This window comes from Glycine soja, chromosome 8, assembly GCF_004193775.1.
Source record: "Glycine soja cultivar W05 chromosome 8, ASM419377v2, whole genome shotgun sequence".
Lineage (NCBI taxonomy): Eukaryota > Viridiplantae > Streptophyta > Magnoliopsida > Fabales > Fabaceae > Glycine > Glycine soja.
The window spans coordinates 344,406-365,381 of NC_041009.1; the positions used below are offsets into that span (position 1 = coordinate 344,406).

The 20,976-nt window shown below is 34.0% G+C and overlaps 2 protein-coding genes and 1 long non-coding RNA gene across 5 annotated transcripts; 1 reads left to right on the plus strand and 2 right to left on the minus strand.

Moving 5' to 3' along the window:
- Positions 1-706: 706 nt before the first annotated feature.
- On the minus strand, positions 707-9,212 carry LOC114420948. 3 transcript variants are annotated; one of them, XM_028386667.1, is made up of 9 exons: positions 8,929-9,212; positions 7,781-7,872; positions 6,758-6,887; positions 6,511-6,658; positions 3,654-3,785; positions 3,400-3,552; positions 1,494-3,092; positions 1,236-1,405; positions 707-1,151 (listed from the first exon to the last, which is right to left on the minus strand). In XM_028386667.1, the coding sequence occupies exons 4-9, from the start codon at positions 6,610-6,612 to the stop codon at positions 1,007-1,009; spliced, it is 2,301 nt and encodes a 766-aa protein (XP_028242468.1). In that variant the 5' UTR covers positions 6,613-6,658; positions 6,758-6,887; positions 7,781-7,872; positions 8,929-9,212; the 3' UTR covers positions 707-1,006. The 3 variants fall into 3 exon arrangements, with proteins under 3 accessions (XP_028242468.1, XP_028242470.1, XP_028242467.1); XM_028386669.1 differs by lacking the exon at positions 6,758-6,887 and having other exon boundaries at positions 5,938-6,658; XM_028386666.1 differs by lacking the exon at positions 6,758-6,887 and having other exon boundaries at positions 8,929-9,211.
- LOC114420949 lies at positions 3,686-5,650 on the plus strand. Its single transcript, XR_003668467.1, has 2 exons — positions 3,686-3,799; positions 5,214-5,650. It is a non-coding gene; the product is annotated as an uncharacterized LOC114420949 (long non-coding RNA).
- Positions 9,213-15,033: 5,821 nt separating the features above from the next.
- LOC114421844 (phosphatidylinositol 4-phosphate 5-kinase 1-like) lies at positions 15,034-20,010 on the minus strand. Its single transcript, XM_028387935.1, has 8 exons — positions 18,551-20,010; positions 18,299-18,463; positions 17,971-18,136; positions 17,727-17,837; positions 17,426-17,619; positions 17,198-17,328; positions 17,065-17,104; positions 15,034-16,040 (listed from the first exon to the last, which is right to left on the minus strand). Exons 1-8 carry the CDS (start codon positions 19,612-19,614, stop codon positions 15,752-15,754), a joined length of 2,160 nt encoding a protein of 719 aa, XP_028243736.1. The 5' UTR covers positions 19,615-20,010; the 3' UTR covers positions 15,034-15,751.
- Positions 20,011-20,976: the final 966 nt, after the last annotated feature.

A 20,976-nucleotide genomic window follows, 5' to 3' on the forward strand; every position in this document is an offset into this window, starting at 1 on the left:
ACAAGTTGAATCACTTTGAGGTGCGACGAGTTAAAATGATTTTGAAAACAATTGAGGAGTCATTTGTTTTGTACAATTCATAGATAGAGTCTGCATGCTAAAATATTTTCTGGATTAGACCTGAATTAGGAGGGAGAGGCCTTGACAGACTCTTTGGAGTCTAGGCCTTAAGGGTAACTACACCCAGTTTGAGTACTCCTTTAAGTCTATGTCAATCCCACATAATTGGAGTATTCTCGCAAAACAATGTGATCCTAACTGGTCTTCTTATGATTTTACCTAGTGAGAATGACCTGACTTACCAGTGTATGATCTGTTTTATCATGTACTCCTAAACAACCGACAAGATTTTTCATTAACATGGTATCACATTGCATATAAGATTGAGTCTTAGTGTATTTATGACATAACGTCTGTGTAATGATCATTGTGATTTGTTACGTGATAGTGGATAATAAATTGTGTATGACTTAACTGGTTGAATTAACTTTTTAAGAGATGTGATTCATCTTTTTATGAGTTTTTTTTTTAAGATTGCATTGTGAACAATCCCTCTTAATATTCTTTTTGTGATTTTAAAGCTTAGCAACTTCGTTTTTAGAAGTTGTATATATAAATCTTAATTATCAATTTAGATTTTTGTATGTTGATTTTTTTTGTTAATCATAGTGTTGATATAAAGTTGTCCTCTTCGAAAGTAATCCAATTAGGATTCAAATCCTAAATCACTTAATTAAATGATACAATTTGTTACCACTTGTAATATTGATTATGTATACATGTATACACATAGTGTTCCAGTATCCTATATTTTGGACATTAGCCATCTTGTGTCGTGTTTGGTGGTGGTAGGAAACATAGCATATCTGTATATTCTCGTCCATTTGTTGTATATCGCTTCAGTTAACTGGAATGTGTAACCAACGAGGTTCAAAAGTTGAAACTATTACCTTTTTTTTTTCTTTCAATATTATTCTTATTTGAATATAAGAGACCCAAATCCTAATCACTTTAACTTGATCCTTTCAGCTGGATAAACCCCTTTTGTTGTACTTGTCTTTACTTTCCAAGTAGATTTTTTCTTAATCTTCTCTTTGCCTTTATGACTAGATGCCATACTTGGTTCTGGAGCTTTTTCCCCGCCATTCCTCCTATCAAACAAAAGACCAAAATGTCAAATCGATGGACTAATTGAATCAGCACTACCTGGCACAAAAAGCGGGTCAAACACAAACCTTAGGTGCATAATCATGAATAACAAACCAACTGCAGCTGCACCACCCAATACTGATCTTAGCAGTAGCCTCTTTTGAGGTTTTGCTTTTGTTATTTCTTTATCTCCCTCTTCTGTTCCAGCAAAATTTTCTAAGAAGTGCGCCCTCTCATCTTCTGCTTTTATTTCTTCCTATATAACAAAATTGCAAAACAGATTCAATTTACAAACAAAAATCATTAACACAGAATGTGCCTGAAAAAGGGTCAAAACAACTTACTTTAAGATGCACCACACGAGTGGGTTCTGAACGATAAACAGGATCCTTTTCATATTGACATGCTTGATGATCACCATTCAATTCAAGTTTTGAGCTTATGCAAGATTCAGGACTTGATATATCATCATCACAGTTGGCAGGAACTACAACTTCATTGGTTAACATATCTAGCACTCTCTGACCTTGTTCTCCAATGTCTTGAATTGTGTCACCTTTGAAGAAATCATTAGGACCATCACCAAGAGTGGAACATTTTTCACAGTCATCAGCAGCTAGAGCATTTGAGGCCAGAGCCAGAGAGTCAATGTTTAGCTTTTCACCATCAGTGTCCAACTTAACAACAGTGGACATCAAGACTTCAGGAGCTTTTTGTTTACAAGGTGTAATTTCCTCATGTGATCCATCCTCCAAAAAATGCGAAATTTTCTCATCTTTATATGATGTTATAGCGCATTTTCCTTTCTGATCCCATTTACAAGACTCGGGCAAATAATAAGACTGACAGGACAGTGACTCCTGAGATTGGTAGCAACTAGCATTATCCAAATCAAGTTGAGAATCTCTCTCTTCATATGCCAGAAATTTTTTCAGTGAAGTTGAGCTAGTGTCATTGCTATGAAGAACAACTGTATCCAGAGAATTAGTATTGCAGAAGTAACAATCAGGTGAATATAACAAAGGCTCAGTTTCCTCAAATTTCTTTACAGAATAAGAATATCCTGTGCTAGAAATGATTTGATACGGCATGTCCTTACATTTTACTATGCCTTGAGATTCATGTTCTTTTTTTATCGTGTCCAATTGACCATTCTTGTCATTGTGCACTTTGAAAGGTTCAATATTTTTAAAATTGTTCTCTGCATCGACTTGATCTCCCAAGTTCAGCACTTCCCTTGAATAACAGTTCACGCAAGCTACTAGCAGAACCTCCTTGTCGTCACCAATTTCAAATAATTTACCATTTTCAGCTGTCTGTGGAGTTGGATTTGAACCATGAGAGCTGGCACTTTGATATACATTTGGTGTACTATTGTCTTCATGAAACAGATCAGTGCCCTTTCTATCTTTTGTAAGCAAGCTAGCATCTCTTTTACCTGGTGTTTTGTCATTCTTAGGAGTCACAATGACAGAAGAATTACTGCTTAACGACAAATTCTCAAAGTAATCCAAGTCCATAATCCTCCTACTTTCCTGGACTTGTTCCTTTTTAGTATCTAAATGAGATGTCATGTCAATAAGGTCAGTATGTAAGTCCCCACTAGGAGATGATGATGATGATGACCAAGTCAGCTCACAGTCATGCTTTATATCCTCAGAGCAATGATATTGCAAGGATTCCTTTGAACATAACAATTCAAAGTCATCATTAAAAATTCCGTTTCTCTGTTGGTTTTGGATGTCCAATTGATGTAAATCTTCTGGCAAATAATCACGTTCAACCATTGGAGACGCTATGTTGTAGTTTATGTCTGATGTATAATCATACAAGTCATCAGTATGCAAGTCATCAAATTGAAGCACTAGATGTTTGTTTTCTGTGTCCACAGATTGATCTGAATACGTCTCATAGTCTTTGGTGGAGTCTGTAACGGGGTAACCCTACAGAAGCAGCATGCTTTAGAAATTAGAAATACAAGTAGCAAAATGATTTGGTAGAAGTAGAAGCACATGGTACAGCACATGACATTAACATAAATGCATACTCACTGGCAATTTATTTACCTGTTCTTTTGTGGTTAAATTGGATGCCAAAACACTTGGATACAAGAACAAGAGGATAGGCGGATTGGTGGGGAATTCAACCCCGAGTCTTAAAAGAATTAGACTGGTGCCAATTGATTCAAAGGTTCGTTGGCATAGCACTTTAATGTTTTGTTTTAATTGATTAGTGAATTCAAGGACAAACCTGTCTAGATTTTCTTCTTGCATGCTTTTGTAAGTAATAGCTACCAGAGGAATCAGCAAGGATGTTGTGCGATAGCTCTATGCTTCTACGCCTGCATCCAACCAAATCCTTGGGCATGGCTACCATACAGATCACAATGTCAAAATCCGGAACCTGTCACCACGTTTATACATTAGCAAAAACCACTGTTTAGAGAATAAAATGCAAGGGCAAGTAAATTAAGATTTGTGACGAATATTATGAGACCTTCTTACATTTATATTCATAGATCTTGATTTTTTGGAGAATGAGCGTATACACATGCAAACTTTTCGAGTATTTCTTCTCTCAACTACATCTGATGGAGAGAAGAGGTCAACGCCAGTCAATCCCAAAATTTTGCAAATCTGCAAATTAAAAGGTAATGAGATTATTTTGATCATTTTATTAAAGAAATAGATTACTAGTGTTATTAGCATTAATTAGTTTAGTTACAAATTAGTTATTCTTGTAACCAATTTTATAGCCGTAGCTTACTGACATTAGCTTTATAAGATTTGCAAGAACTGATTTGTTCATTTGAATATTCTCTAAAATAATATCAAATTTCTCTTCTTTTTTTCTTTTTTCATCTCTATACCTCCAATTTTATCAAGGTATTAGAGTTATACCACCATCCACCCATAATTTTCTCACTGTTTCGTTCATCTTTTTTATTATCTGTTTTACTTTTCAATTTTTTTTTCTTTCTCGCTCCCAAGAAAATCAAAACACAAATCGGTTGGTTATTCCTTTTTTTTTTCGATTTCAATTCTTTTTCTCGATCTCCAACTCATGGCTCTTCACTCCAAGTTTCTTTTAGGTTCAATTGGCTTCGGAGAAGGAATATGTGTTTCTTGGTCTCCTTTCTTGATTTCTCGTCTTTGGCTTCAGTTTTGATTCTCGAATTTGGCCTATTGCAAGGGATTCTCGATTTCCTCTTCTTTTTTCTTTCCCTTTACGAACCGTAGCTACCATCTTTTCCTCTGATTTTTTGCCAATTTGAGTCGCGATTCGTGAAACCACCACCACCAATCAATTCCTCTCCGCGTCCGCAACAAAATCCCTAAACATTTGTCACCGCCGTCACACCAGTGATCTCTGGCGACCGTGCTCCATCATGACAACGATTTTCAACCGCCGTTGTGTCTAGATGCTTACGATGCTGGTTGTTCTCTCTAAAAACATTGTCTCAATCGATTGCTCTGTTTATGTTTGATATTGAGATGCTTCAAGTGCTCTCCAAATGTTTATGATTAATCTTGTTTGAAGATAGTCTTTGATTAGTTCTGATTGGATCTAGACAGATGTTGTGTACGGTGGACTCTTCTTAGGCGTTTTGTTTGAGCACTGATTTGAGATTGTTGAAGCCTCTTATTGGAGTTGTTCAGTTTGATTAGCTGATGAATTTTCTCTTCCTTTTGGTATTATGCTACTTGCTTTCAAGCTGTTTGTGAGTATTCTTGTTTGATGACAGATTAGAGTTGTGGTTGCTACTGCGTTCACAAAGTGTTTGTGAAAAGCTCTCATTGAAAACAGATTTTGTGTTCTTCTATTTGTTGATGTTTTATGTTGATGTAAGCTTCTGTCTATGGTGATTAAGCATTGTTTGAGCTTTTGCCATGGATGGTTAAGCATTGGATTGTTGTTTGGCTTCTGCCTTGAGTGATTAGGCATTGTTTTGACTTATGTTCTTGATGGTTAAGCCTTGTTGTTTTTGTCAAGTGATTAAATTTTGAGGTATAATTTTTGCTTGATGGTTAAGCTTTGATAGTTTCATGGATTGATGATTGTAGCTTTTGCCAAGTGGCCTTGTGTTGTGGCTTCTACTTGGTGGTCAAGTTTTTTATGATTGATTTGGACTTTTAGTTCCATTGGAGCGAGTGTCATGGAGATGCCGAAAGAAGTTCTAAAGGCCTTGTAGTTGGTTGAAGACATCTAGGAATTATGCACCTCAGTCGCACCATTTCTCACCTTGGTCGCACCATTTCTCTCCATTGTTTTCTTGCTTATCAACCTTGTATTTTCTGGTTTCATTATCATTTGATATTTTGATGTAACTTTGTATTGTCCTCTCCAAGCTGCAAGTGTTGTGAATATACTTCACTTCCAGCTTACGGGAATATTAGAGATGTAGATAGTCTGGCCATATAAATCACACCACATACTATTGTAACTCGATTTACTCATTTTGAGTAATGTCCTAATAATACGCACTTTTACCTTTCCTCCATTTTTTTCTCTTCCACTATCTGCTTACCATGAATTATATCATCAAAGAAAGTGTTTTAAGGCTCGAATTTGCTCGATTAACAATAGTTCCTGTTTCAACCAGATCTCAAAGAAGAACAAGAACAAAACAATAGATGGCAATGTACATGGGAACAACGGAGTCAGAGTAAGCAACAACAAAAAATGAGAAAACAGAGTCCAACCATGAAGAATCCACACTCATGGCAAGCACAAAATTTTTTACCATGTGACTGAAATCAAGAACAAAAAAAGCCAAAACAGACATACTTTGATGGGACAATCCATATTCGATGGTGGCTGGAAATCGCCTCCCATGGCCGAGTACGGCGCCACTCATGACAGTTGTGATAAACCAAGAACCCAATGGTCAATAATTATTTCGCATCTTAATGGTCAATAATTAGAAATCATCAAGGTGATGCAATTCAATTACACAATAGTACAGAACATTAAACATAGAGAAGACCATAAGTCAACCATAATTAAGCGACTCCAAACACATTAAAAAGGGAAAGGAAGAACTAAAGAATGATTAAGCAGAACTTCATAAGTAAAAAACATCCACAGAACTGCGTTTCAATTCGGATTCAGATTACAAAAGCCAGTACCATTTTCCACGCAACCGCATGCCTTTAAATTCAAATTAAATATCAACGAAAATTGCTGGTATCAGAAAATTAGTGAAAATGTAATTTAACTATATTCTGGTAATAAGTGTCACTGATCTGTTCAATCACTTCAAAAAGCATTCTAACTATATCCTCTTATAAGTTGGAAGGAAAATATAACAATTTTTCCCTTAATTTGTCAAAAAGAAGACATGATAATCAAACAATTTACCTTCAGAAATGAATCAACATTAGAATAAGGCCTGTATCTCGCGATGTTTTTCTTGGAAGCAAATGACTGGATTTTGTATGCTTTAATATGCCTTAGCTCCATATGCTTTGCCAAAAGCAATTTCCACACCACTTTTGATACTTGAAACCTGAAAACCAATTAAAACTGTATTCGGATTCCAAGCAATCTAAAGTGCCAGTGCAGGAGCTACTTGTGTAATGCCTCTTGGGAGTTAGATTCTACTCACTACTCGGACATGAAAGTAGTCCCATCCTTTAATTTCCATATAAAAGAGACACAGTAAATTACACTCTTCAATTTTTTATTCTGGTGAAATCAAATTCTTATAAGGAGTTGATTTGAACATGTAGATTTGCCTGGAATAAAACAAAAGAACATTTAGGATTTACTCTTCAGAAATTCTTCGTAGAATAGAATTATAACACAAAGATTTTTACAAATGAATGTTAGAATCGATAGCGGCTGATTTGTTTATATTCTAAAAGGTAAATTTATGGTGTAATTTTTTATTAGTTTTTTTTTATTCAGAAACTATCATTTTCAATTTATCAAAGTTTCAGAATATTTTTTTTCAAGGTTTTTTCGGAAAACGTACATAATTATTATAATTTTTCAAACACATCTTTTTTTTTTTTTTAAAGAAAATCCTTAAAAAGATAGAAACATTCCACAAAAAGATTTTTCTCCAACTCCTACTACTTTCCATCCAGGTGTGACAATCATATGTGTTACTCGTTCACTAATATTTTTTCCTCAAATTCTCTCAAACTTTATCCTCAAAAATTTAATTTAATTGTTTTCATTATTAGTAATTTTAATTATGAGTAGTTTTAATTATGTTCTATCCAAAATTAACCAAACAAAAAAAATCATCTAATCTGCCTTCTATTTGATGGGTTTTCTATAGAGATATTTGTATAAGAATGAGATATATTAGGTAGTGAAGCTTCATTAATATTTTATTCATATTTAATATAAGTTTTTATAGATAAATTTGTAAATCTTTCCTTCATATGATCCCCTCTCATCTAGGGTGGACATTTTCATCTTCATTACAAGTTTAAAAGTTACATTAAACATGCTAATAATCTTAATAATGTTGAGAAACAATTTAAATTTTTTATTTTTAATAGACTAGAGGTAAACATAATATATTATGAATTGTTTTTCAAAGTATCTCGAGCTTAATATGTTAACAACAACAATAATCATCAAAAAAATTAACATAACATAGTATCAGTATACGTACAGCAATTCTCCATCAGCAAGTAGTTCTGATATAATGAGTTGCCCATCTAGTCTTATCTGCAATACTTCTCCTAGCCAATTTCTCGTTTGAGTCTGTAAATTGGAAAACAAATTAGCTACAGATATAATGAACAAACCATATCATGTAAAAATTAGTGACAAGGAAAGGGAAAGAAAACAGCCTATAATAATATATGGTGCAAGATTTATTTACCAACACTGAACCAGAGAACTACGGATCATGTCTCAGCCAGAGGATGAAAAACAATTATGATTCTCTAGTGATTAATATTTAATAGCAACTTCTATATCTGCGTGTATTTATTCGTCATACGTATAATGAAGAAGTTCATTCAACTTTTAACTTTACATGGTTTAAAACCTGAAGTTTGCACCAACATTACCACCCCAAATTCCACATTGAAGAAACGAAAGCCCCTCCATAAATAAGCAAGAGATGTTTCTTTCTTGAGTTTAATTTTGATACACAAGATATTTTTAATCTATCAAACAATGAAAAATTATCCTAATTTTGATTTTTTAAAGTAATTATAATAATGCTCAATTATATGACATTATTGAATTATAGACTTTTTCAGTCTACTTCCATTTTTTATACGGATAATTTCAGAAAAAAGGAGTGATATTTTTCCCACAAATTCTCTACCAGTATCAAGTGGCTATAAGTAACTAGGGATATTTCTCAAGCATTAAGCCATTAACAGCCAAAGCAGCTCATTTATGTATCATCTCAACTTTTCATTTTCTCATAAACCAAATTCCATCCACCCATTTTTATTTAGTTACCTAACTTATCAGTTCAAAATGAATTCCATTAAATATCGGTAAAACTTATGAGAACACAAAACATTTCCTCCTTTTCTCTGCCCTGTTCGAAGAACTTACACAATACAATAGCGGCATACATAAGCATCCTATAGCCAAAACATAAAACATAACAATCAATATGGACGACTTAACTTGATATGAAATTATACATATCCACCCAACGTCAATCCCAATTCTCGATTCTAAATCAAAACAATCTATCTAACACAATCCGAATCTAAAAGCGAAAACAATAAAATCGGTTACTAAATCACAATAAGAAGCAATCATCGAGACAGTGAAAGAGAGAGAGAGATGAACCTGGAGGAATGCATCATCGAGTTCACGAAAGTGGGATTCAGCAGAAGAAGATGAAGAAGCGATACGGAAGAGCTCCGATGATGGAGCAGATTGCGATAAGGAATCCTCAAAAACCATTGCTCTGTTCAGTTTGGGGCTATGTAGTACGTAACAACTAAGAAGGCAGTACTTAGGTTTTAGTATTGGTTTGGTTTCTGCCACGCAGGGATTCTGGGGCTGTCCGTTTGAAATGAAACAGTGTAAGTACATCCATCATTTGATGAGGTCGTAGCTATTAAGCCACACTTCCTAATTCCTCTCCTTCAATAATTTTAAAATATTAAATACCATTAGGGGAAAATAATTAATTAATTATTCTATTATTATTACTATTTGTCTCTTAAATAAATGTCCTCATGTGTGAAGTGTGAAAACTGATTAGTTTGCAACAGGTGTTACTTTTGAATTACAAAATGGCTTGTTTCCAAGATTTGGTAATGTTATACTACTATACTAACTCGTAGGATTTTTAGACTGCATTGCGTGACGTTTTTATTTCAATTGGTAATTGGTCCCACTATCAACTATTTCTATGATGATTAAGGGTATACGAACTAATACAAAAATTAAATCCAAATTCTTTTTTTTAAACCAGAAAAATGAATTAAATCAAAACACAAATTTGGCCTGAAAACGATCCAGTCAACAACCCTATTTTTACATTTTATATTTTAGGATCGATGATGAGAAAAGAATTATTGTCATTAGAATGTCCACATTAATTAACTTTGAATGAAGGAAGCGTGTTCGGGTTTTATGATAGCTGGCTGGGTTATTTATATACATGCGTAACAGTACGTTTTTTGGTTCATTGCCTGTGGCATTTAAGGTAGTTACGTGGAAATTGAGCATTGGACATGCACCCGATCGCATCACATCACGCGGGGATTTCCATACGCACAACCTCAAATCTTGTCTCCGTGTGATTTCCTTTTTGTCTTGCATAGGTCCAAACAAATTACCAATTGGAGTGAAATATGAAATCATGCATAATATAGGGTTGTAGCTCAGGTGTTTCCCTCCAACTCCAATCCTGCAAATAGAAAATATAAAGTATGATGATGAACGCATCAAGTTAAAGATCCAACACTGAATCTATATTATGAAAAATCAAACTATAACATAGGGTCTAATAATTGATAATTGATGAATCAATTCAGTGGCAAATTTGAATGACTCTCACAACCGGACCTATTAATTAAGAACTAGTAAGACTGGTAGAAATTGGAAGATTAGTGGTTCGATCAAGTTTGTGTTATTCCTCACAAAAATTTAACCACGTGGCTTTTTAGTTATTAAACCATGTCGTTAGTTGTTACCAACCATGGATCAAGTTCATATTATCATACTGTGACTTGGTATATTTTCAATCGCTGGTTAATTGTATAAATTCTTCTTACAATTTTAAATATCTCACATTTATAACGAGAACAATGTTTATGCTGGCAAGTTTGTCTCTTTTGCTTCTTTAAACTCAAGGTTAATTAACTAATTTTAAACAAAACTAAAAATTTTAATCAATTTACTTTTCAAACAAAAAAATTAAGTTAAAAATAAAATCTAAGAAACATATTCTACTGTTTTAAACTCTTATTTTCAGTGTACGGTTATATAAACAAATTTCTGAAACATGGGCTTTATGTTATGGACATATATGTAAATAAAATTTTACTAAGACATTGAATGTAATTTTTATAGCATATACAATATTATTTTTTTTACAAAATATTTTTACGAAAGTTGTTACTTAAATTGAATAGGACCACAATAAACCTTACATATACAATTTCCATTGCAGTTGGAAACCAAGATTAACTCGTTTTATAAATAACTTAATGTTCTAAAATATGTTATAACGTTAAATTATACAAGTTAAATTAAAATAAAATAAAATTAATCATTTCATCTCTATAATTTTATAATTCATACCTTTTTAGTTCCTATAATTTGAAAGTAGTTTTTTAGTCCCTATAATTTACATTTTAATTCTCTTTTAGTCCTTATAGTTTAAAAATGATTTTTTTAGTCCTTATAGTTTGTATTCTAATTCTTTTTTAGTTCCTATAGTTTGAAAGTGATATATTTGTATTTTAATTAGCTTTTAGTCCTCACTACAAAAAATATATATAAAAATAATTAGTTACAGATTAGTTATAAATTATCAACTATTTTTTTATTACAAATTACCTTATGATAAATTAATTATGAATTATTTGTTAATATTTTTGTAATTAATTGTAATTGATAATATTGTTCATATTTTGATGGTAAGGACTAAAAGGGAATTAAAATATAAAATATAGAGACCAAAAAGACCACTTTCAAATTATAAGGACTAAAAAGAAATTAAAATGTAAATTATAATGACTAAAAAACTACTTTTCAAACTACAAAGACTAAAAGAAAATTAAAATGTAAACTATACAGACAAAAAAAATCACTTTCAAATTATAGAAACTAAAAAAATATAAATCGTGAAACTATAAAGACAAAATAATGAATAATTAAATCTTAAAATAAATACAAACCTGTTTATTGTTAAATTGGCCTTTATAAAGGGTAGGAAACTGATGATGTATGTTGAAAAAAACTTTCAAGTAACATCTAGTCTTCGTTAATCTGTTAAAATAAAAAGTTCACATGTAAACAAAATTTTCACCAGCTAATGGAACTTTTTTTATTTTCTTTATATTCTTAACAACACAATAAGTAAATTAAGCACGCCCTTTTATTAGAGGAGGGGGGTGTCTAATTAAGCGTGACTATTAATAGTGATTCAGCACTCGTAGTCATTTTGGGTATGGTCCACAAAAAGTTAGATTAGATGGGCGGGTTATTGGACTATGGATCAGAGCCTATGACAGAGAATACAATTGTGAGTCCAGTTTCATCTGCCCTGGGTTGGGCCTGCTCATCAGAATAAAGCAATGAATTTGGATTTTTTTTTTAAGAAAATACTTCTATGATATTATTTGTTTTTCAATTTGTTATAAAAATATTGTTCTTTTTTAAAATTGAAACGTTTTAAAAAATCCAATTATCCCCCCCGAAAAATACTTAAAACAATTCAAACACAAAGTAAAGAAAATATTTAATTTTTCTTTCTTATTTGTGTCTCCTATAAATGTTTATAAACAAATCTATCTAAACAGATTCCAAATACAACTGCATACGAGACCAGTTTTACTTTTCCTTCTACGTTAGCTCCTGCGTTGAGTAGAAGAAAGTAATAAATGAGAAAGTAATAAATGGTTTTCAAAATGAGGATTTTCTAAATTAAATAAAACAATTTATTGAAATTATTGTAATTTTATTTAAAAACTTATATTTCACCTTTTTTAGATATAAAATTACTCATTAAAGTATAATAATTATTTTTAATTCATATTTTTCAACAATAAAATTAATTATTTACTCTTTATAAAAACATTGTTAATCTTAAAAAAAAAACATTTTGGAAACTTATTTTCAGTGAAACACGTAAAATCTCGAGAAAAAATATTCAATTATACAAATTAGCCTTTGTAAACTATATAAAATTGAAAATCCAAGAAAAATGTCATTTTCGATTTGCATTATGCTTTTGTTTATCAATTCTTTCAACTTCTATTATTCATTTTTTTAAGATGTGATAAATAGTGATTTTTTAAAATTTTGACAAATAATAAGTAAAAATTTAAAGTGATTTTTTATTTTCTTTATATTTTTTTATCATTTGTATTAATTGATTAAAGTCAGTTTTATATTTTTATTCACAAATTGAAAACTTGTTTAAGAATTTCAAGTTAATATATTGACATTAAAAAAATATTAGCATTCTTAATAAAACTATATTTTAACCCGTCTTTGTATTTCCGTTGTGTAACCTATTTTAGCAACTGCTAGTGCTATGGCACGATATTAGGTAGGCAAAATGTAATTTTTTTCTGACCGTTGAGCTAGTGTAGTGAGCTAGGAATAGGATCATAAAAGTAAAATTCTTGAGGCTATTTCAGCCTTATGGTGGTGTGCATCTTTTTATTTTAATGCTATGGTCCTAGACTTGTAGATTCTTTGACCTTTTTAATTTTCTTCTACCTCAATTTCACTTTTCTAAAATAAAATACACCTAGTTAGAATTAGTACAGAACACTATTAACAATATAACATAGCTGGAAACTCACATTTCACTTACTTTTCGTTTTGTCTCTTATTGGGTTCTTTTAAATATTACAAATCTTACATTTGCACTCCTATTTTAAGAAAACTAAATAAGAAAGTCATGATATTTAAAAGAATTGATAAAAGACTAATAAAATGATCATTTTTATGAGTTTCTTTGTTGTTTTTTAAGGAATCAAATTGCATCATTAATTATTTTATACATAATGTAATTTTTATCAATTTAATATTAAAATATAATTATATATTACCTTCATTGTTTCTAGCAAATTTATTAAAACTAAACAAACATGAGTATATAATCATAGAGTTCTTATTTGTATATCTATATTTTTGTTTACCAATTCATATCTATATATTTTTAAAATATATATCATGTCAATTTCGATGCACATTAATGGAGTATTAAATAAATTTATGGTGATATAAGATTTTGTACATATGATGAATATGATAAAAAAAAATAGTCTAACAATATATTTAAAGACAAAATTACTCAACAAAAAGTTATTAAATAAGACGAATAATAGTTAGTATGAATTTTAGTGGTGTAATTTGATCAATTGTAATTAAAATAGATAAAAAATTATTTTTAGGAAAAAAACTCAATTAAGCTAAATATAATTAAAAAAACGTTATGCTTAGAATATTGTATTTTTGAGCAGTAAAAAAATATTATTGTATGTTAAAACACTTAATGGTGTTATGTTAATAATCAGTCAACTAGTCAAGAGACAAGAAAAAGAGATGCAATTCATGACCAAAATTAAAATTTATTGTTATTTTATCGAAGTAATGGAGTTAATTTATTATGTGTTTGTTATTTACTATTCTGATTTCTTCTCTGATTCATAAAGCGACAAAATTTATTCGGTGTAAAATCATTTCTTCAACGTCATGAACCACTTCTTTATTACCAGCATTAAAAACTCACCGAAAAACCATTTATCCACCAATCTCGTTCTGCAATCAACTTCAAACAATTTATCCACCAATTTAACAAATCTGCAATATCATTACTTTATTACCATTGATCTGAGTCTCATGTACGGCTTTGTCCTTGTGCATGCAATTGGAGATTTGAGAAGAAAAAAAAAGTGTATCATCTATTAAACGTGATTGGAATATAACCTTTTAGTTAAATATTTTATACTAGAGCACGTTAAGCTACTTACCCTATAACAAAGCAAGCACTAGTAAGCATCAAAAGCATATAAAATAGGAAAACGTTACGTAGTGGTAGTACAATCAGATTACAGGTAGAGGTCAGTTGACGAGAAGGTGGGTGATTCATGCAGGTTAGCCTGATGACAAAGAATTGGGAAGGGAGAGAAGTAGAGGTTCAATTCCATTGGAACGTGAAAAATGAAAATGCATACATAGAAAGTTCATTGGCCAACCAAATATCATAAAAATAATCAATGTGAGTGGGTGAATCAAATCAGAAGAAATTGGAAACCAACAACAGATACCAAGTAGACAGTGCCAGATTCAGTATGTATAGTATAATTACTACTACTCTACAAGTATGTTTCACTCGCAGTAGTGTCGGACATGGTCACGCTCAAAAACTGCCAAATCACTCACAGCAGTTGTTGCATTGCATTAGGATCTGTTTGCCAACACAAAATCCACTATTCTCTTCCCTCCTTCTGATTTGACCACATGAGTGATGAGATATCAATATCACTATTTTTTTGGTCTTTGTGGGGTCACTTATATTGAGTGAACCCGAGACTTCTCTGTCAAGTTCCATCATTTTTCTCATTATTAAAATAGCCGAGACATAACATGCATAAATAGCTATCAGATGCCAAACTGGTCCACACACAGGTCCACATTGACGTGATTGCTTTTGTCGTCTTGTTTGCATCTACCTCTCGGTATTGTTTAAAACAAGTAAAAGGGACATTAACATTAGTACATTACCATACCATACCATTACAACACTGTATTATTATTATTGTTATTCTGCTTTTTCAAAGTTCGTTTTTGCAAGGGACATGAACCAACGAAACACCCACCTCTTCCTTTCCTTTCTTTCTTCTGCTTTTCTCTTCTTTTCATGCATTGCTGCAAAAGTTTTAAAAAAACCCGTTTGAATGCACATCAGTTGAGGGCTACAAGGGGGGGCCTCTTGGAACTCTTCTTTCTTGCTCAACTCTTTTTGATTGCTCCAACCAAAAATGGTATGTTCAATTCAATTCTATTTATCAATCTTTTGACTGTCTGTACAGTTATTATCCCCTCTCCTGAGTCAATTTGAATCTCTCTCCACACCCCACAATGTCTACATCCATAACAAAAGCAATAAAATAAAAAAAGAACTCTAATCACATGCCCTGTACAAGCTAGTGTGACAATCCCTCTCCCTCCCAAACTAAAGTGAAAAAAATGTCATTAGTGTCCAAATTCTCCCCTCCCCCATCCGTTTCAACAATAAAGTTTGCAATGGCTATGAGAAAAATTTAGCCATCAACAACCATGATGTTTTCCAATCTACATGTGTGTTTAGATCACCCATGTTTGTAGCATTTCCTGGTGCATGGAATGCCACCTTAGCAAGCCAGAGTTGGTTCCGGTTCGCATTCTATACTCCTTTGGTCTCCAAGCACTTCATTTGTCATTTATCCTCTACAAAGATTCTGTGAATGAAATCCCTAAACCTTTTGGAGTATAGCTTGGGATCAACAGCTGAGATAGAAGTGGAGTCCACTTGTAGTGACTTGTATGCATGTTCTATCTTTTTGCTAATATCATAGTCTTGGAGAATGTCAATGATTCCAAAGTAGAGGATTACATCAGAGATCTGGCTATTACTACTTCCACTAGTTGTTTGGTGATCCAATCCAGCCTTGCACACTCTCTCAGCTGTGGCAGGCATGTTCATTCCCAGCCGGATTAGAGGTCCCCTGGAATATTAAGAATCACAATTATGGATCAAGAATTTGCATAATTTGGATCCAAACCATATGTCAGGCCAAACAGAAACAAAATTACTGAGTCTATAAGTAGCAATGATTTTTCTGAAAGTAACTAGATTAATATACCATGCACTTAGGTTTGAAATACAAAAGAAAAAAAATGGTGGAACGTTTGCAAACAATGAAAATGTTTATCATCTGGCATGCAAACATATCTACCAAGTTTCATGTCATAGAAAACTTTCTGATCCATCAAAATCCTTGTCAGCTACCATTTGGCTGTTGAAAAGAAAGGTATGCCCTTACCTAAAAAAATCAAAAAAGACCCCACCAGCATTTGTTTCAAATGTCAACAAAACTAACTCCAAATTTAGTAGTACAACTCAGGTCACTTTCGGGGCATCTCAATTCTCAGCCATTGCGATCATATTCTTAAAAAGAAATCAATAAGTCACCCCTAAATCATAGATGGACAGGACTAGAGAATGGCAAATATAATGCTCATTCAACAGCTAGTGATTTGTTTCTACCCAACTTGCGGCCACATCCTCTTGGCATTTTGCAAGCGCATGGGCCAAATTGAAATTTTGAAACAGAAAGCATTTAGTCTCTCTGCATGTTCTAGACCCGGGACCATATCAAGGACACGACACATGGATACAAGTAATTGCCACCAAGGGTACAAAATAAAAAAAGAGAACGATGTTAAAGACAAAAATGCTATCCCCCCTATAAATCATCTAGGATAGTAACTGAGAATTGGTGTATAGTTAAATCAATCCAGATTCTCCTGTTTAACTGTATTTGTACACGACATGCTGAGTTGGAATTTGCATTAATAGTTCAAGCCAGAAACTGACACAAAACGAATCAAGATTTCTCCAGATATCCAACCATTGTCTTCTATTAGATAATGTATGAAAAATCAAAGGATTTTGAGAACAATTTAATACAATTAATAAATTTATAACAACAAGGAAGCTCAAATATGAATAAAGAGAAAAGAACTTACCGGCATGTGAGCATCTCATTATCAAACATGTCTCTCTTGCCTGGTAAATCAATAACCCAGAAGATTTTATATCCCTCCAGGATGATTTAACATTTGAAGAGGAATCAAAGAACTACAAAAACTATACAAATACCTGAATGAGAACTGCGAGGTGAACTTTTCATTTCATCAACTGAGCTATCATCACGAAAATGCAGGCCAATTAGAAGACTGTAATCCATGATTCCCTCTGCTTCCAGGAACTCACAATCTCTACCAAGTTGCCTAAGCATAATCCATTACATAAACCAACTCTTAAGTAAGAAACTACAAAATTAAAACTCAGAATGTAAAAGAATGTGCAACTTGGCAAAATCTATACCATATAAGCTCTTGAAACCAAGACTGTTCAAGGCGAAAGACAAAGTTAAGATCAAGGTCTTTGAGAGTGGTAGTCTCATCAATCTGTTCCCTTGGCTTATCTGTTGATCGACCATGAGAAGAGCCTTTGAGGTCAAACCTCTTGTGGATCCGATACTCCGAGCAAAACACATTGCCCATTACAATAAACCGGGTCTGTTTTATCAATAGCATCACAACTTTTCATTAAATTTTAACAAGCATTTAGATGGTAAACCACCATAATTACAGCTGCAAAACAAAACTCAAATCTGAAACCATACCTTTTGACCTCCAACAGGTTTGACACAATGCACGCCCAGGAATGCCGTCACCAAGGAGTTCTTGTATTGACAAACATGTTGGTAGTAACTTGGAAGCATCCTTATGAGCACCTGACATAGACACCAACGAATCACAATTGAACACACATAAAAGAACAAAGTAACCAACCAAAGCTGAAAGCAAAATTTCACCTCACTAAATTATAATGTCTTCAAATTAATGAATGCATTCCAACCAACTAACCTTGACTTCAGACTTCTTGACAGTCTTAATTATGAAGCGGTCGTCTTGAGTGAGATAAAAGATGCTTCCACTTTTGCCCGGGGAAGACATCTCCCTAAGTGTGTCACTTCCACAAATAGCAAGCATGTAATCCGCAGGATCTATGGCAAATAATTCCCTTAGATGTCTAAATACCCCAACCAACCAACAAGTAACCACCAAGACACAGACACAATTAGTATACCATCCACAACCAATAACCAATCTTTCCTTACTAAGAAAAAAAAAACACATTAATCAATGCAAAAAAGAAAACCAACACAGAAGAAAATTGTTACTATTCACACACCTGAACACCATGGGACAGTAGTCTTTCCACCTGAAGTCCACTGAATGGTGCTGGGGTGTAAACTTAGACCCTTCCGGCGGAAACCTCGTCCAGAACTTCTCCTTAGGATCAAAATCCCCCGGTCTAAGCTCTCTCACAATAGAAGCATGCTTGGCAACAGTGTATCTACAACAAAAACACCTTAATAAAAAAAAAGAAGCTGAAACTAAACATAGCAAATCTTTGAACAAGCATTACTAATAATAACAATACCTAATACCCAGTTGAAGATTAAGGATAAGATCATAATTCTTGTGCCCTCTTGACACAGTCTGACCAGGCTTCTTAACATCACCACCAGCAGTACCATCAAGAGACCAACAAGGACTCTTATTATTATCATCTCCACTGTTCTCAGACTCACAAGCAGTAGTAGTAGTAGTACCATCCCTGTAAAACAAAGAAGCCTCAGCATTGTGAACAATGTCACAAGTTATGTCCCCAGCTTCACCATCGAGCTCCCAAATACAAATCCTGGGAAAACTCACACTCTTAAACCCATCATCCACCGAAGACCTCTTCATCATCTTCTCCTCACGTGCCTCTTCCATAAACTCCTTCCTCCAGTTCCCGGCGCACGTGCTCCCATCACACCACGTGAAAACACCCTTCCCGACAGGAACACCATTCTCCCAATACCCTTCGTAACGGTTCCCATTCGCCCAAACCAAAACCCCTTTCCCCGAAATAACACCACCCCTCCACTCCCCAACGTACTCGTTCCCGTTGCGCCACGTGTACCTCCCTTCACCCTCTTGCAAGTTGCACCTCCACCAACCTTCGTACACGTCACCGTTGCCGTATCTTTTCTCGCCGAAGCCGTGCTTTCTGTCAGCGACCCATGAGCCTCTGTACATGTCGCCGTCGACGCCGATGAAGGATCCGAACCCGTCTATTCGACCCGACTTGAATTCGCCCTCGTAGGTGGCGCCGGAGGGCCATGAGAATCTTCCTTTGCCGCAGGCCTTTCCCTTTCGCCACTCGCCCTCGTACATGCACCCATCGGACCAGAGGTACTTCCCGGTGCCGTGCGGCGCGTTCCCCGACAGGGCGCCGCTGTAGATGTCGCCGTTCGGGAGAGACTTCTCGCCGCCGCCGGAGGACGGAGAAACCGCCGGACTCACCCGCCGCGACACGCGAGTGGGGTGGCTGTTGGTGTTGGTGGTGTTGTCGCTTCCCGCTTTGTTGTGATGAAGCTGTTGCGTTTTCTTCTTCTTGGGGAGAATGTGGATGTCTTCGTGGTGGGAGAGAGGGAGAGAGAGGAGGGTCTCTTGCATGGTATGGATTATCACCGCCGGCGGAGGGAAGCCGGAGAATTAAGCAACGGCGGCAGCATTATCTCCGGCGAAACTAAAAAGAAAAGGAGAAATAAGACAGGGTGAGAGCGGAGGAAGGTTTGTGTTGTTTGCTTTGCTTTAGTGGCTACACTAGGTTTGTTTTTTCAACCATTGCTGCTGCAAAGCAATGTGTAATGTGTGTTGCTTTTTTATCTCTTTCTAACATGTACGTAAATGTAATGTTATACTAAGGATGTTTTTTTTTTCCTTCTTTTTTTCGCAACGTTATTTGCTCTTGTGCTCCGTCACCGACGTTACCTATTCGTGTGTGTACTGTGTACTGTTATACTACGTAAAGTTGATTATTGGTGTAGCAAGTGTAGTAGTAGTTGTTGTAATGAAAGGGGTGGGCGTCACACAACACAACATAATAGTGCGGTGGTAAATGGTATGATGCTCAAATCACGTTTCAATTTAAAACTGGAACTAGTGTGATCCGACACTAATATTAATACAGTACACTAGTATATCTTTATGATCTCAAGTCATTTTATTAGGAAAATATGGTAGTTACATAATATCATAAATTCAAATTCAAAATTTGACCGAATGTCTCAAATAAAAGTGCCTTTAAATAAGAATACATGTGAGCGGTGAGCCCTAACATGCTTTTTGCTTAGTTTACAAAAAAGTTAATAAAAGCCAATTATATGTAAGCGTCTCAAACCCTGAAAAAAATAGAAAGTTTTTACAAGAGTTTGAGTAGTTTAGTTAACCTGTGTGGGACAGGTAACTAATTTGTGACGACAGATTTTAATTCCCTTGACAAAATGCAATTCCAGCACGGTGATTTAGGAGACACGGGGGAAGAAGTAGTGTGTCTGTGTGCGGCGATGATTCAGTAGGTCGATTTCACATGAAGCATTTAAACAAAAGTATGTCACTTTGATCTGTTGATAATTGTCGGCCAAAAAAATAAAACAAAATAAGATGCATGATGCATCATATCAGATCATAGGCCATATTTTGGGTCAATGATTTCTGGGCCACACGGTGTCCATAAAGACAATAATCCAAATCATCAACCAACCAAATTCACATTTTATAAATAAATTAAATAAGGATGATTTTTTCTCCTTTTTGGGACTTATGTTGTTTATACTTGGTTTTTTTATGTCCACCTGTCGTTTATACCTGGTATTATATGTCTACATGTTTATACTTGCTACTTGCTAGCTAGCAGTCACCACATGCGTATTTGAGAACTTTAAGATTGGTAATACTGGAACCTTTTGGGTTTAACAGCTTCAAAGTTCGCAATACTCTCTGTCTCTGGTTAGTGTCTTAGATAGTGAATTGGAA

Excerpts from the sequence above, each read along its gene's own strand:
- LOC114421844 (XM_028387935.1), bottom strand. The coding sequence starts at position 19,614 with ATGCAAGAGACCCTCCTCTCTCTCCCTCTCTCCCACCACGAAGACATC. Across the intron at positions 18,137-18,298 it reads TACTGTCCCATGGTGTTCAG|ACATCTAAGGGAATTATTTG; the intron begins GTGTGTGAATAG and ends TGGGGTATTTAG. Across the intron at positions 17,620-17,726 it reads AACCTGTTGGAGGTCAAAAG|ACCCGGTTTATTGTAATGGG; the intron begins GTATGGTTTCAG and ends TTGATAAAACAG.
- LOC114420948 (XM_028386666.1), bottom strand. The coding sequence starts at position 9,177 with ATGTACTTACACTGTTTCATTTCAAACGGACAGCCCCAGAATCCCTGC. Across the intron at positions 3,093-3,399 it reads CAAGAAGAAAATCTAGACAG|GGTTACCCCGTTACAGACTC; the intron begins GTTTGTCCTTGA and ends CTGCTTCTGTAG. Across the intron at positions 1,152-1,235 it reads TTCATGATTATGCACCTAAG|GAGGAATGGCGGGGAAAAAG; the intron begins GTTTGTGTTTGA and ends TTTGTTTGATAG.